The sequence below is a fragment of the Numenius arquata genome, chromosome 10, assembly GCF_964106895.1.
Source record: "Numenius arquata chromosome 10, bNumArq3.hap1.1, whole genome shotgun sequence".
Lineage (NCBI taxonomy): Eukaryota > Metazoa > Chordata > Aves > Charadriiformes > Scolopacidae > Numenius > Numenius arquata.
In genome coordinates this window covers 15,367,520-15,384,262 of record NC_133585.1, presented here as the reverse complement: position 1 = coordinate 15,384,262, position 16,743 = coordinate 15,367,520, and the positions used below count along the sequence as shown (strand labels likewise).

Here is a 16,743-nt window from a genome sequence, read left to right as displayed (position 1 = left end):
CTCCCTAATATGAATTATATCTTTCAGGGGCAGGGGAGAGGAAAGAGGGTTTTGCAGTCTCGGTAACGCAGTGGAGCTTTTAGCAAGGAATATTCAAATTAATAACACTTCTTACATTTTGCCTCTTTGCTAGAAATCTACAAGATGAGAGCAGCAAGTGAGGCCGGCAGGGAGATGGGAACTGGGTGAGATGGAAACCTCCCTACCGTTTAGTCCTTGAGCAGATACTTGAGTGGACAGAAAGAAACCCTTCACACCCCTGTCTTAGCGCGGTGAGAGCTGTACCGAGCACTGCAAACCTCTACAGCCTGCCGGAGTGAGCTTTTCTTTTTTTTTTCTTCCCTTTAAAAAGTTTTCAGGAAGTCTGGGGGAGGGGCAATGCTGTTTCTTTTTTGTTATAATGGGCCCCTTTGTGGAGATGGAAGAGGAGAAGAGATCTGCCTGCCTGTGGTTCGCAGGCTTCCCAGTGATTCCCAGGGTAACTTCCCAGAGCTCCTAAAAAGCGCTGGGCCCCTGCGGTGCGGGGAAAAGGGGAGGGGGGCTGGTCCAGGATGGAGCTGATGGTGCTGCTCAATGCTCTGGTCACTCGCCTGCTCTTTGTGCTGCACTCTCTCATCGGGGTCTGGAGAGTGACTGCAGTGAAGAAAGAACCCAAGTACTGGCTGCTGGCACTGCTCAATCTTCTCCTGTGCCTGGAGACTGGGCTCACTCTCAAGTTTAAGCAAGGCAGAGGCTACAAATGGTGAGCATATCCCGCCGGCTCCGATGGGGCTTCTCTTGCTTCTTTGCATGTACTTTGCCGCAGATGCGAGGCTGCCTGATAGCAGCGCTGTCCCAGCTTGGTTTCTGCCAAGTTTCCAAGGGATTTGCTTTTTCTCCCCTGCTGCACCTGGGAGGTGGAGGGGTGGAAAACTGGTAAAAGCCCTGGCTAGTCCATTGCCAAACCCAGAGGGCGTTCAGGAGGGTCATTTTTGCAGCAGACTACTTGGGAGCCACTCTCTGTACAGGTCTGTGTTTATCCATATTAACAGCTGAAAAATGTGGGAAATGTAGCTGCAGACAAGAGGTACGTGGCTGTAAAGCTGCCGGTCCAGTGGGCTGGGGAAGAAGGGGGCACACGCTCCCTCACAGTGTCGCTGGGCACCCCCTAAGCAACAATGTGTCAGGGACGACACGTGTGAAACGCAGAAGGGTGCTGGGGGTCCCACAAAAGCTATTCCATGCAGATGCCCTGCATCTCTTGCCCCACCCTGACATGCCCTGGTTCGCACCTCCTTCCCTAGGACTGCATTCCCGCTCCCTGCTACTTGTAACAGCCCTAATGCCACACTAGTGCATGAACCAAAACTCTGTGACAAATAAAAAGATGAGCAGCAACGACCCTCGCAATACAGCAAGAGTGGCTTAAATATTTGGATTTGAGAGGCTATTCCAGAGGGGAACTTCCATGCATGAAAGACTGACGGAGAAATAAACAAAAAAGTTAGTCATAGCAGAGTTTGCCCAAGCACATGGGGTTTTACATGCATCTGAAGAATTACTGCAGTCATCTACAGCCCATCAGCACTCAGTCAGCCAAAACAAATGCTCTGTAAAAACAAAGCGGTCACACAACTAATTGTCAAGATTTTACTAGGACCTTTTATTTTTTAAAAGCTCAAACTGCAGGCAGGCCCTGGGACAAATCCAGGACTACAAAAAGCTCAGAAGTATTTCAATGATCTTAAATTCCTGTCCATTGCAACCTGTGAAATTCATTATAATAACAGAAGCAGTGTTGTGTGACAATTCACACAAGTGTTCCATGCTCTAAATTTGAATGGAATAAAAGCTGTGATAAAGTCTGGGACACAAGGAAATTTAACAGCAGCAGAGAGAGCTCCAAATACACAGTTGTGAGTTAGAATCAGAGTGAGCAAACCCGATTCACTGGGGAGAGGAGGAGGCAGCAACAGAGACTTCATGATGGAACACTTGCCATGGCAGCTTTTGGAAAATCCAAAGAAAAATAGATGCAGAAAGCAGATGTATTTTAGATGAATACATGTGCTAGAAGGCTGGGCTAAATTTAGCTGGAAGGAAATTTTGAAAATGGATGTGATCCAGCACTTTAAGCAACACAGTAAAGTATGTTTATAGGTAAGAACTGTAGACAAACGGTATCATCTGTGTTCACAGAAACAACTCCAAAGACGATCACCGATCCAGGCAATGGGCAGTCTGTGCCACAGGACTCTCCTGCCTCCAATAGCCTCATATTCTCTCCAGTCCTTATTGATAGAAGACTTACTTATTACATCAGCACAAAAAAATTGTGACACACGTGTAGAGAAAGTATTATTGTGGGCCTGGCCACATAATATTTCCTTTAGATTGCTCCGCCTGAAAGAAAGGCAGAGTGAAAGCCCCTGAAGTCTCCTGGCCTGGTCTGGTACCATTAGCTCAGTTCTGCTAACCTGCCAGCTGGATGGGTTTTTCATGTGCTCGAGTCCTACAGGAAATACTGTGGAACATGTTAGTTCTCCATTCAAATGAGAGGTGTGTTCTTTCCCAAAATAACCAGGCTAAAACCCCACAGAATCACTAACTTTTTTTTTTATAAAAAAAAGCAAACAACAAAAAACCCCCACTGCCAAAACAAACACCATCACTCCCTCTCCCCCACAAAAATGAAAAATACAAGTCAGGACCATTTTATTTAGAGGGGATTGACTGAAACATTTCATAGCAGTTCAGCAATCCAGTCATTTTCCTGAGGAGCTGGTGTTTTGTTTTTCTTTTCCTCAATGCTTAATCTCCACTGGAAGTCATGATTACAAAAATAAAGGTACATTAAGGGTAGTAATACACAATAAATGCAACATCTGACCAAAGCATTGCTGCAGTTACATACTCACAAGCAATTTAAATTCGCTGCAGAACACATCAATGACAGGCCAGAAGGAATCAAGCAGTTATCCCGAGTTGGACTCCACTGCTCTGTCCTGGGCATCTTGGTAGCATTGCAGCAATGCTCACTCCATACTACAGCAGAGCTAGATGGAACATTAGTGGCATCAGACACCTCATTCCTACTCCAAAAGGATAGGAATTGCCAAAAAGCTCACCCCAAATGAAAAACTGTCACGTTTAATGAGAAAACATCAGCAATCAAACAATCAGTGCTTGCAGAAGGAGTAATGAAGCTTCTCTTGTACTTCTGAATAAACTCAGCTCAAAAAGCTGAAGATAATAAAGCTTCACCATCATAAGTTATATAGAAGACTGACAGGGAGAGAAGAACTAGAGACAGAAATCCTAAAGAATTACACAATTGCCAGCACAAATGGGGAAACAAGGCCAAGACCCATTTTCATAAACCATTTTAGCCTGCACTGAAAGACCTCCTGCTGAAGAAATGCTTGTTTTAGGCAAACTGATGCTATTTCTACCTTCCCTGTGTCAATGCACAGGATTCTGATCAACAGCCTTTTTCCCAGCATCATTCAGTGAAATGACTCAATGTATTAATTCACCCTTCATGAACTCAGAAAGAGCATGCTAGCTAGAGGTTTTTTTTCTTATTTTAAGCACAGAGAATGCTGTGATGGAAATAAAAACAGCAAAGTGCCTTTGCTTAATTCTTAAAAAGATATTTTAAATGAATTTACATATACGATCTTAGATGGATGTACAAATAAACCTATGATTCATAATACTGACAGCATGAGGAATTCAGCAAGAATAGCAACTCTTATTTGCAGTTACCCTATTCCTTGATATCCCATATGGTAGGAGGCACAAGATACTTTCAATATGTAAGTGATAGGATACATGGTATTTACAATGCGATATAATACCAAGCTATATTTTCTTTTCCTTCACAGGTTTTCACCAGCAATATTTTTATATCTGATTTGCACAGTACCATCACTATGGCTACTAGAAATTCATCATGGGACTCAGGTATTTATTATGAGACAAGATGGACTAGTTTGAAATTGATGCATTATTTGATGGGTTGGATTTGGGCATACACACAGAAGTCTGCCAGGTCCTGTTCCAATTTTCTATTTTATACTGGTAGGTCCCCCAATCCAGCTACAGCTATACTATGACTATTGTGCGTTTCCTAAATACCAAATAATGAACCCTGTTACTAACTAAAAATGAGACCGTTTATTTGTATTTGGCTGGGGAGCCAAGGTCTATAAGTTTGAAAAGCAGACTTTCACCCCCAGGTTACCAGCTTGAATCTTGCTCAGGATGGTGAAAGAATTTCATTGCTTTAGAGGCCTTTGTAAAATAAGGTATGAGTTTCACAGCACTTACAGGCAGATAACAACTCCAAGCAAGCCAAAATTGAGACAGGTATTAGTGAAAGGGGTCTTAAACTCAAATTACCTCTTGTTTGCTGCAACCTAGAAGAATACTCACAGATAGCTGACATGGTAAATTGTCTGTCAGTGTTTACATCCTTTCTTTGTTCGTGCTGTATAGTAATCTGTGAGGGGAGTGCCTGGATTCCAACTCGGGACTAAAACACACAGTAACATTTTTTAAAGGTAATTGTTCTTTTGGCAGGTGGAGTCAGTTAGGGCCAGAACTGAGCCACTTAGCCCAGCAGCCCATGCTGAGTGAACCACCTCCCTGTGCAGGTTGCTTTTAAGTCACCATAGCATTTCCATACAGTAAAAAAGGGATTTTATCTGTCCCAACATTTGCACATGTGCAGTATCTTACATCCACAGCACAAAAGTGCCCGATAGGAACAAGAGCAAAAAGCAAAAGAAGAAAATACATAAATTAGACTAAGAAGACATAGTGCCTCATTTTCTCCTTTGAAACATTGTTAGAGCCCACAGAAGCATAATCAAATATTCAAAATTGTGTTTACACTGAAAAGGCCTGAGGCTTTTTCTAAATACAGCAGCAGGAATTTATTGTTGTCTTGTTTTGCCAAATCTCCTTAAACAGTCACAGACAGGTAATGTGGATATTGAGAACATTTGTCATAGTTAAATCTGGTCCAAGAAACAGGCTAATTCTGTAGTCAAAGGCAGCAGTTTATTTCCCAAAATGATGTTAGAACATGGCATACTTTGTTCTTATTGATATACTGCTACTGTGAATTAAAGAGGGAGTATATCAAGTTAACAGCTTACTTTATACCTGGAGAGATAGGATAGAGAGTTCTGGAAACACACAATCTAATAGATTCAAAAACAATACCTCCAGAAGGGGAGCAGCCCTCCTAACAATTGAATTTCAAACACAGCACCCAGACTAGTACTACTTCTCATACTAAAGCATTGCTGGGATTTTCCTTATAATAATGCAAACAGAATGGGTAATTACGCGGTTGCTAGATCCACACATTTAATATATCCACCATGAAACCGGTTTGTGGTCTTTAAGGCAGTAGAACTTTGACTACATGTCGAATCTTTAAAAGGAAACATCAACTGCTTGTGTTGGTGCTGTTATATAAGGCACGTGCTAATACGCAGTCTCTTCTTCCTCCAATTCTGCCTCTCTGTACTGCAAAACTGGACATGAGTAATACCATTCATATATCAACGGTGAAATACTGACCGCATAGAAAATACTGCTTTGCAGTAAAGTATTTGTGGATGAAACACATGTTTGGGAGAGACTATAAAGTAAATTGAACTGTACTGAGAGGAAAAAATTGCTGTCTGCAAAACACAGTGGCAAGAACATTAAAACCATTTAATCCATTAAAAAAAAAACCCAAACATTCTCTCCTCATAATGTATAAGATCTCAGATAAACAAATATCTGTTACCTTTTTTAAATGCCTGGTGCTACAGAAAGTGGTAACTCACCACCTTTTGCAGGGCTTACCTGACTACCAGTGCTGTAGGCGACACAGGCTTCCCAATCAGTAATAAGATAGATAATTGGTAAACCTTGTAATTATTTTTAACCACCTTAACTTGAACAATTTTACTGCCTATTCCCTCAGGCTTATTCTGAGGTAGGATTCTCTTACCAGCTAAAATTCTAGTGTATCACTCTTAGAAAAGTGATATAGTGAAAGTCTTTCACCATTTCTTCCCTCCCATATCCAGCATCTTCCTAAACGTGGAAAACAGCTTAACCAATGTCTTCTCCCCGTTTTATATATCGCCTTTTCTGTACGAGCAAAATGAAGCAGTCATGGCTACTTTGAATTTCTGACATCACATGTGTTGCTATAGGGACAGGAACACTGTTTCCAGCAAGAAAGGCTGGAATGGCAGAGAGCAAGGAAGGTACCTGTTGCTTGGCAGAGGGACCCCTCCAGGGAAGGGCCAGCCTCTTCTACCACCTTCCACCACTCAGGCTGCCAGCCTCCATGCGCATTAACAGGCTTGAGGGTACTCTGCCCCACTATTCAACTGTCAATTTTACCATCTCAGTGCTGGACCCACTGCAAAAAGTTTTAATTCACCTCATTTTTATTTGAGAATAATGGATTGTGAATAACACGCAGAGAGAAAATGGCTCAATTAGTTGAGCATTTCAGGAGTTCCCCAGGGCCTGACAGCGAGCTCTCTGCAGGCCACGCAATAGGACACCACCATCTCATGCAACACACTTTCAGTTTTGATTAGATGTTTTATAAATCAGATGAATGTAAGCTTCATCTCGGAAGAAACAAAGGAAGTAAACCAAGCTAGAATTTGTGCCAGATGTATACAGTTTCTTCCTGCTTTATTTTTGCACAGTAAAAAAAAAAAGCATTTTTGTTTAGCTATGTGCACAGTCTTGAGATACCTCAGAGTAACTGGGCTCTAGCAGTAAAGAGGTAAACCACGTTTATCAACTGCCTGTGAAACTTAGTATTCACTTTTTCCTTGTCACATTCCCATTAAGTCACTGCACATACATAATTGGCTAGGCAAATATGCCTGGCACCAACAGTCCTATTTACATGCATATACATGATGAAAATAAAGGCTCTTCTCCAAACTTTCAAGTGAATCACCACCACAATCACCACTTAATAAATATTCAGAGAGAAATAAACCAAAACAAGATATGAACATGCTTAAATTAAAAATCAGTTTACTTAAATGACTGGCATTGCAGATGCAGTTTTCCGTTTCCTGCCTGCGTGCAGTCAAGAAGAGATACGGACCCAGCCCTGAGGAGATCCATTCAGTCAGAGTTCATGGAGCCTTACACTGAAGTAGTAACCCCCTGTTCAGCTGGGAGCAGTCACAAAAATTACATATAAGGAACTTAAAAGAGACATTCATAAAGTGCATGATTTTTTTTAAAGAAGTATTCTCTGTACCTTTGTGCCACTAGGGGTTAAAAAAAAAAATTAAAAAAGCATGCCTCCTTGCAAGCCATGTGGAAGCTGTGGCGTGCTCTCCTCCACGTCTGGTGACTCCCACAGCTCCTCTGCCCCGTGTGCAGGTTAGGCAGAGCAGCTGCTGTGGAGCCGTGAGAGCCACCTCCTCTGTATTGCTGGCATGGGGAGAGCCTCAGCATCTGCTGAGAGCCACCTTCCTACCTCCCACTTCACTCCTGTCCTTCACCCAGATTTACTTGCTGGGAGTTCTCATGGTGTTTTGGAAGGGAGTTCCACTGTCCTTACACATACAGTAAATGCAGCAGGCTGCCCTACATGAGTTCTGCCTCAAATTTGGCAAATTCCTCTCTGAGCAACAGGGCTTTCAAAAGCAAACAAAAAATTCCCGAACTCTGATGTCAAATTTGATGCAAGTTCATGGCTCTCTTACCCCTGCCAGATCAGGCAAGGAGCCAGAGGAGTGGGCTCAAACGCAGCTTTAATGACAAACCAAAACGTCTCAAGACGTATTAGCCTTTCTCCTCCAGCATAAACTAGTAATCCCTTTGCCCTACCGAGGCTACTTGTTACAAGGTAGATACTCCTTAATATTCTGGGGTGGCTGCCCCAGTTCTGCAATATTTTTAGGTCGTGGTCTGTTCAGCCGACTGTGTCACACTGCCTGTGGGGGTTACTCAGAAGGGCTGACTTTGACCTTGGGGGCTGGGCTCCATAGGCTTCAGATTTTTTCTACAACCAACAGATAAAGAGGCTTCTCCAGAGCACCAGTTAATTTCATTTCTGAAACATCCCCTGAACAAGCTGTTCTGTCTCTCTCTTTTGGTTGAAGGACTAACCCAGGGAGATTAGCCCCACAAGGCTACAGCCGGGCAGAGTACCAGCCCTTCCATCTCACTCTCTCCATGGCTAGAACTTTAGGACTTCCCTCCTCCAAATGGAAATATCATCTTCCCCACATCTGTGTGTCAACCTTTCAATGCTGTCACACCCACAGGCCAAATAAGGCAAGCATTCAGTTTAAGAGCCTTTACCACCAATTATAAAAGCAACAAGTACTGACTTTTTTTTTTTCCCAGATTTTTCAGACCATGGGAAGTTGTTCCATTTATCTACGACAAGGTCAGGCAAGAGACAGCATTTACTCAGACACTGAGCAACGCTGATGAGCAACATTTACTTGGTCTCCGATAGAGTGGAATCTGAAATTTGCTAGAATGTGATATTTGCTGGAAAGTGTTCCCTTTATATTGGAACAGGCATTATGTTGAACACAGCTACTCAGTATGCACTAGAACACATTCCAATTGTTGCAAAAAATTGCTCCCCATGAAATAAAGTAGTGGGGGGCCCAGTGGAGAAATGCAAATCATCTCTGGCACAAATAGGACAGGATAAAAGTCTTTAACAACAGCACGGTTTGATTTTCTAATTATCCCTTATTTATTACAATGAAGAGAGATGTTAAGGGATTGTTATGAAGATAGATTTTAGAACCACACCCCGGTTGCTCCGGGGCCAGCCTTGGGGGGTGAAGGTAGAAGAGCATTGCAGTTCTGCAGACCTCAGACAAGACGCAGTCCCACCACTGGTTTTACTGCAGTTGAAGTAACAGCATGTTTTAGCCAACATTCAATTTCACAGAACACTGGGTTCTTGGATAAAGTAAAAATACCTGGTTTTCTACTCTGCAGGAGTAGGCAACAACACAGACCCGTTTTTCTTAATTATTCCTGAATCTTACCTCTCACATTATGAATTTCCTTGCAGAATAAGGCACAGCTGGGGGGAAGCAAGAGCAGGAAGGACAGAGAATACAACCCTAACATCCTACCCCAACTCTTCATTTCAGCCTTGAGGGAAGCGATACAGAAGAATGAAACAATGGCATTTTTTTAGAGAACTTTTTCTGGATAGTAGAGATGAGGAGCAGATAATTTGAGAATAAGTTTGACTATAGAGACTGACCATGAGCAATTTTTACCTTATTTTACTGTTTTAGCCAGAGAAAGGCTATGTAGGAAACGCAGTAGCCTGTTCAGGAGAGCTGCAGGCAGATCACATTCAAAGAGCGTGGTCTTCACAGCATGAACGTGTCAACCGCCCCATCAGCCTTTGAATTTACATTCTCTTCTACATTACAATCCTACTAAGGGACCTACCAACACATCACCCCTCTCCTCATGAGAGGAATTCCCCCCTTCTGAACAAGAGGGGAATTTCATTCAGAGTGAGCATGTACCTTCGTAACCATCAACTGACTTTCACAAGTGAACCCTCTGCAGTTCAGCAGAACAGGACTCTTTCAGCCACAGAGCACATGTGCTCCCTGTGCGGGATGTTTATGCATGTGATCACAGAATCACAGAATCATATGGGGTTGGAAGGGACTTCTGGAGATCATCTAGTCCAACCCCCCTGCCAAAGCAGGTCCTCCTAGAGCAGGTTACACAGGAACGTGTCCAGGCAGGTTTTGAATGTCTCCAGAGAGGGAAACTCCACCACCTTTCTGGGCAGCCTGTTCCAGTGCTCTGCCACCCTCAAAGCTAAGAAGTTCCTCCTCGTGTTTAGATGGAACTTCTTATGTACAAGTTTGTGCCCATTTCCTCTTGTCCTGTCACTGGGCACCACTGAAAAAAGACTGGCCCCATCCTCCTGACACCCACCCTTTAAGTATTTATAGGTGTGATGTTTTTGTTCACAACAGTACTGTGGAAATGAGCCTGGAGCAGTTCAGGTGAATGTCAGCAACCAAGACTTCAATCAATCCAGAGACAGCAGTCATGGAAGCGAGGGAACAGATCACCACATCATTCAGACGGTGGGACACCTTTTCCTATTCATAGCAGAGATCTTGTGATATTAGAGCAATTAGAGAGGACTGTTGTGTCTATTTGGGCAAACTCCTCATATAGTAATTAAAACTTAAAATAACAAACAAAAAAAAAATACTTTCAGAAAACCATACTGTGAAAGTGGCCAACAACATGCTGCTTACTAACTATTGGTGGCAGGAAAAGTCTCTGTGTGAAGAGGAGTCTCTCTATTCTCCTCCAAATTTCAGTAACTGAATTTAGAAAGTGTCTGGGTGATGGTTCTGCAAAGGATAATGCTCAGCTGAAAAATGAGAACAGGAGGAGTAGTAGATAGAGAAAGACTTGCTATTCATTACCTGAAGTTTGTATTAATGTGCCGTTTCAAAATTCTGCCTGCCACATAGAAATGATTTGCTCTAATACAATGTGAAGGAGAACAAAAGCAGGCTGAAGGATGAATATGTCTCTGAAGGTACCTATAATGTCAGTCTCCTGAAGTTACAGTAGGTTATTGTTGTCTTAAACAGGCTAAAGTCTTTGTGAATCAGCTCTCCACAATCTGTGAGACTGTATGGACACTGGCCCTCCATCAGACTTTTCTACTGCTACTAGTAGTTGGGAGATGGCTTCTTCCCATTGGAGTTGAAATCACCCGGGATCAATTGTCTCAGCTGCTTCTCATGTTTGTGGGAACAGCAGCAGATATACTTGAATTTGCTAGTGAAACCTTGGACATCGAAGATGTTCGGTAAGGACTATTTGCTGACATAAATAATTTCCATAGTGAAAGATATTTGTTTTGAGGATTTCTTTGTGCAATCTGTAGTGTTCAGACTAGTAGAACTGTGTTTCCCACAGATAACACGAGGCTACGTTCAAGGGCTCTGTTTTCCTACTCTTACCTTTCTTTCTTTAGAAGACCTAACAGTCCTGTGAGCTTTGTTAGGGGTTACTCATCTGTTGCAGGCAGAGCAGTGTATTGCATCCATCACAACAAAAGGGTACAAAGAGCCAAACAACTAGCACAACTGCCACGCAGCCTCAGTTCTTTCAGCTACAGGAGCTGAAACACTGGATACACAGTAAGCCTCTTTCAGGTTAATGAATTGGTTTAGACCAGCAAGAGAGCAACTAGAGTTTGCTTTAGTGATTCATTATCCAAGTTGCTCCTTTGGTTATCTCATATGTACTTTCTTCATGATAGAATGACAAAGTGTTCAAAGATAAGAAGAAAGGGAATGGTATGGTCTGGTGTGAATTTTCAAGGTTGTGATCTCTCCCAGGGAAAACATGACTATCTCCCCCTCAGCACCGAGGGATGAGCTGTGAACATCCATCATAAAGAAAAAGAATCACAGAAGAGGTTCATCCTCCCTTACAGACACATTATTTTTCTGTTTTTAAATATCAAAGAAAACTTCTGCAGCAGGAAAAGAGGTCCTTCCCACTTGGCAGAGAAGCTTCAGGCTTGCAAGGAATGTGTAATCACTACAAGGGTAAAGAATCTCCTCTTTGAACCACAGAGTCTATTTCCATGTGCTTATCATTATAACATTATCATCAGATGTTTAGTATAATTCCACACCTAGAACATGTGACTAGAACAGCAAAAATTCTATACCAAAAGGTGCCTCTGTTCTCCATAGTCTTACATCTCAAGAGCATGCCTTAATCACTGTTTCACTCAATTACCCTTTAAATTACATTCCAAATACTACAGGAAACATTTTTGTTATCACGTAAGGAAACTCCATCTGCACTGTTATCACTTTTTTTCCCCCTCCCATAGGAAGAATTATGCTCTCATAAATGCAATTCTTGCTGTATGGACCTGGAGTATGCTACAGTTTCCACTTGATCTTGCAGGTTAGTACTTGCACATAGATAAGAAAGGAGAACAAATTCTTTACGTTTTTGCTGGCATGTCTTGTGGCTGTGCGCAGCTACAGGCTATACCAAGGGCTTCTGATAGAGAGCAATTCATATGATAATGATGGTTTTTGAAGAAAGTCCATTGTGGTTTCTTTTGCGGAAACAGCTTGTTTCTGGTTAACCTCTGATCTCCCTGATAAAACTCTCTACTTCCAGAAAAAACTAGATTTGCAATATTGTATTGGACCATTTGCTCCAGTTGCCTGTTACTGCCTTAAACTTCACTGTATGAGCTCTCGAGTTAGATCTGGTCTTGGATGATATTACAGCTCCAGTCTGGGTAGGTTACACTATGGAGAGATAGGCTACAGTTAGCCACAGGGGACAACACAGCCAAGAGCACAGAAACAGTTACCACAGGAGAAATTACCTATTCACAGGGAACCTAAAGGGCCATAAAGTGTTGGGACTGTGCACCCTTATCTTAAGCTAAAAGGCCCAACAGTCAGTCAGCTCAGGCCAGTGTTCGTCCCTTGGCAGAAAGGGCTTCTCTAATTCCAAGAAGAGTAGTGAAAGCCACCTCAATTAGCATCTGTTCCCACCATTTCGGCCTCCAATCACTACCAGTTTGCAACTCAACTATACCAATCCAGACATAGTCATCAATTTTATATAAGATGCTAGTGGGGATAACCTAGGTTGACATACTGATTAAAATAATAAATTAATAAAATAATGAAAAATTATGCCCGGAATTTTTCATTAGCCTTTTCTCCATGGACAGCACTAGACTTTGTTTTCAACACTGAAGTTATTAAAATATTTCAGGATTCCAGCTCGGCAGCTCACCTCCTGAAAAAACTGATGCCACCATATTTCAGATTTATCACAGCTAAAATTCCTGTTACTGGTAAAATACATTCTGTTAAAGAATGCATTTAAACTCAGGTTTAAAAAACAAACAAACAAAACAACCCCAAACCACCCATACACATCACCACTACCCAAATAAATTAATGCTGTGATTGTTTAAGCAGTTTGAATTTAAGTCAAGTAACCTGTTGTACTGTGCATTTTTCCTCTGCATATTGCGTTTCTGCTTATTTAATTACATTTACCGGTTAAAAATTAAGTTATTGAATACACTTTGCGCTGGAATTTACTATGGGTACAGTTTATTTTAGGTAGTTCTATACAGTTGTACAGATAGTACTTTTTATTCAATCTCAGTATGTTTACTCACACAAACATGACGTAAAATAGAAATTTATAGGCACTTATTATTGGACTACAGCAGCGCAGTCAGAACTATTAAGCAGCAATGGCACAAAAACATTAAAAAATTAGCTGCTGCTGAAGCTCTGCCTAATGGATTCAGCAAATGTCTACATTCTACAACTCATTTTCCACTCCGGTCTTCCCCCCTGCAACATTTACTCAAACAACAGAATTCTTTTGGTAAGCTGGAACGTTTGGAAGTTGTTACTGCATCACAAGTAGCTATGTTTTTTAAACTAATAAAATCCCACTGCCTGAGAGACAGGTTAGTTAAGCTACATGCATTTTCAGAAGAGACAGTCATATTTACCCCACACAAACCCTTCTGATGTTCCTTCTTTAGACACCATGCCACAAATAGCATTCCAGCCCACCACCCCCACCACCACTTTCATAGCCAAGGGGCACACATCCACGCAAGTGCCAACATTTGCGTGCAATTTCATACCCAGAAGGCTAAGAATGAGTAACTGTGGCTCTACTCTTACATAGCAATCAGTGGCCACAGTTTCTTCCTATCCATAATGCTCGATATTGCCCCGTGCTGACATGACTTATTCTTACTATGACACATGAAAAAGACAATGGCTCTCTGGTGAATCTTTTAAAACCTAGGTCTTACACAGGCTGGAACAAATTGAAGGGCTACAGCTCAGGCTGTTCCCATTCAGCACAGTAAGGTTCTTTTCCTTAAAGATAAATCAACACATTAGGCTAATATGTATCAGAAAAGCATCTGGGGAAGTTGTTACAGATTAGGTGATCTACTTCTGCTTCTTGTTTTAGAAGTGTATAAATACTAATAGCTTTGTGGGAAAGAAAAGGGGAAGTGGGTTTTGGTGGACCACAGTAAGCTTAACATAAGCTTACCGCGTTTTGCTGAAACAGAACCCAGAAATGAGATATGCTTTATGTTGAATTGTTCAAAGTTGAATTCATTTATAATCCAGGGTATCCTGGCTTGTAACTGCCCTTTAGGCCAATCCTGCCTCAATCTTAGAGAGTTGTTTTAACATAAATGTGTTTTATTTCCAGTACAGCATATTGGCTGCAAACCAACCGCATCGACTAGACGGATCCCCAGCCTTCTGCTGTGCAGGTACAGCGCAGAACTGTGGAACATTGGGGTCAGCCTTTTCATACAGGACGGTCCTTTCTTCATTGTGCGTTCAATCCTGATGGGCCACTTCAGAATATTCAATCAGATGCTGGTGTTTTTTACAGCTAAGAATATCTTAGTTGTGACTCTACAATTGTATCGTTTGGCAGTGATAACATTAGACTTCCGTGCTACCATTCTGCAGAAAAGCAGGAAAGGAGAAGTTGGCTGTTGCCCATGCGAGCCTTATGAAGCTAGTACTCATGCTACCACTGACCAAGATACTGAAATGAAAGAGTTCGTTGCTTTTCCTCCAAAAGAGGAATCCCAAGCACCATCAGAAAATCAGTGAGCACAGTTACTGACTTGAAAGAGGTTGCATTTCCCACAGCTTCTTCAGAAGGGCTTAGCCTATTTCTATGATCAAACACACCTTAAGCGACCGCCTAAATCATCTCTTCCACCAAGAGATTAATAATTTCTTCTAAATTGTAGGGGAAGTTTCTGAAGCAAAGTCATAGAAATGGGATGTTTTTGTATCCATTGTGTATGCTGGGTTTTGACTAGTTCCTTATTATATTATCCAGAGGGATTTTGTAGCCATAGTTTGTAGTAGCAAGAAAAATTTGGCACACTGACAAAATTGGTTATTACCTTTGGTGGCATTGTGCTAACTTATGTACTCGCATGTATTCAAATAGAAGGGCAAGCCTGTCCATTACGGGAAGTAAAAAAGCACGTAGCTCAACTACAGCCCAGCTTCAATGGTCAGGCTATAACTAGAGTGTGATGAACAATAGGTTCTCTGTGTATGGAAGCAAATTCAGCGGCAACAACTGCGCAAACATGGAATTGAAGGAGGGATGACAGATTTCTACTGTTACTGTGACATCAAAACATTGTTCATTCAAGAAATTTAAGAAAATCTCATTCAAGTGTTACCTCATCCTTGGCTGGATTCAGTTAAAAACTATGCAACACCATGAAACGGCATAAACAAAACTGTCTCTTAGGACCTGCTTGGTCTGAATAACCTAAGCTTTACAAGAAAAAAAAAAAAAAAAAAGAAAAAAGAACAAAAAAAAAACCCCCAAAACCAACCAGCTTTCATTGTGCTTGCAGTTGAGAAGTTTTTAAAATGTCTTCATTTTATATGATTTTTAAGAGTAGCCTGATTCAGGCATACAATCTAACTAGAAGGTAAATGGCACCACCCAAGTTTGACAAGATCTAGACAAAAGGATTCCGGCTTGTGCTTCACATTTTATAAAGCACCACAAGGTCCCATAAAATAACTTGAGATATTGTCTAGTCTGTTGAGTGTCAAGATCCATTTTTAAGAAATGGCTATTAACTATTCATTTAATACTTCGTCATTTGGAGTGAACAACAAAGGACTTGAATAATTTCTCCTAAGAACACACTTTATATCAGTACAAGACCATTGACTTTGCTGGGCTTAGCTTATAGAAGCTGAAGGTAAGATAAGTGGGTTTTGGAAGTCTGCCTAAAAATTACATTCGCACAGGAAGTGGCAGATGCTTTTACAAATTTCTGCATCTATTCTGAAAGAGTGCAGAAAAGTATGTAAGAAGTCTAGCAAATACAGAGCGACCTAATTAAGGTAACTTCCCTTATTAAAAATTCTCAATTAAACCTTATTTTCTAAAGCCTCCACTATCTGAAGACAGAATACGGTCTAGGGAATGAATAAAAGTGTTTCTGTCACCACTGCAGGAGTCATATGCTTATTTATCCATAGCCTGATAAGCAATGACACGTTTATTCTTTGAAAAATTAACCTATTTAAAAATTCAACCCCCCAAACATGTGAACCTGTGTTTATATTTGTGAGCTGTTACTCTTCTATGCAAGATCAGGCCCTTCCATTATGAAAGGATAACACACACAGCCATAGAGAAGGAAGAAAGTATGCTTCATAGCCCTTTCTAACATTTATACTTTAACAATAACGTGCAACACCTCCTGCTTTTCTTATTTTGGGCGTTTTTCCAGCAGAAATTAAAAAGAAGCCAATCATCATTCACCATGGTGTTGTGAAGTAGGCATATGGAGACTGGAATGCAACTTCATTTAGGATTTTAATTCAAGTCTAGAAGCAAAAAAGCTAGAGTGCTGCTGCTGACCAGCTGTGCTGTCTAAAACCCTTCACACTAGGGTGAATTTAGAATCAGTTGGTAGAACTGCAACACATCTCTTCCCTATTGATGCAAGCCAGGACTACTCGCATTCATTTTGAGTTTACCACTTGCTGATATAGTAATTATCCTGTTAAAAGGATCCTTGCTAATTAATTTGGAGTGTACTGAGCTTGCTAGAGCATCATTCTAAATTCATCAGCACAAAAATTGCAG

General features: G+C 41.4%; 1 protein-coding gene across 1 annotated transcript; it reads left to right on the top strand.

Moving 5' to 3' along the window:
- The first annotated feature begins 372 nt into the window (after positions 1-372).
- Positions 373-15,413, top strand: TMEM26 (transmembrane protein 26). The gene is made up of 6 exons (XM_074155028.1): positions 373-742; positions 3,867-3,945; positions 10,011-10,124; positions 10,647-10,867; positions 11,909-11,985; positions 14,305-15,413. Exons 1-6 carry the CDS (start codon positions 552-554, stop codon positions 14,718-14,720), a joined length of 1,098 nt encoding a protein of 365 aa, XP_074011129.1. The 5' UTR covers positions 373-551; the 3' UTR covers positions 14,721-15,413.
- The last annotated feature ends 1,330 nt before the right edge of the window (positions 15,414-16,743 follow it).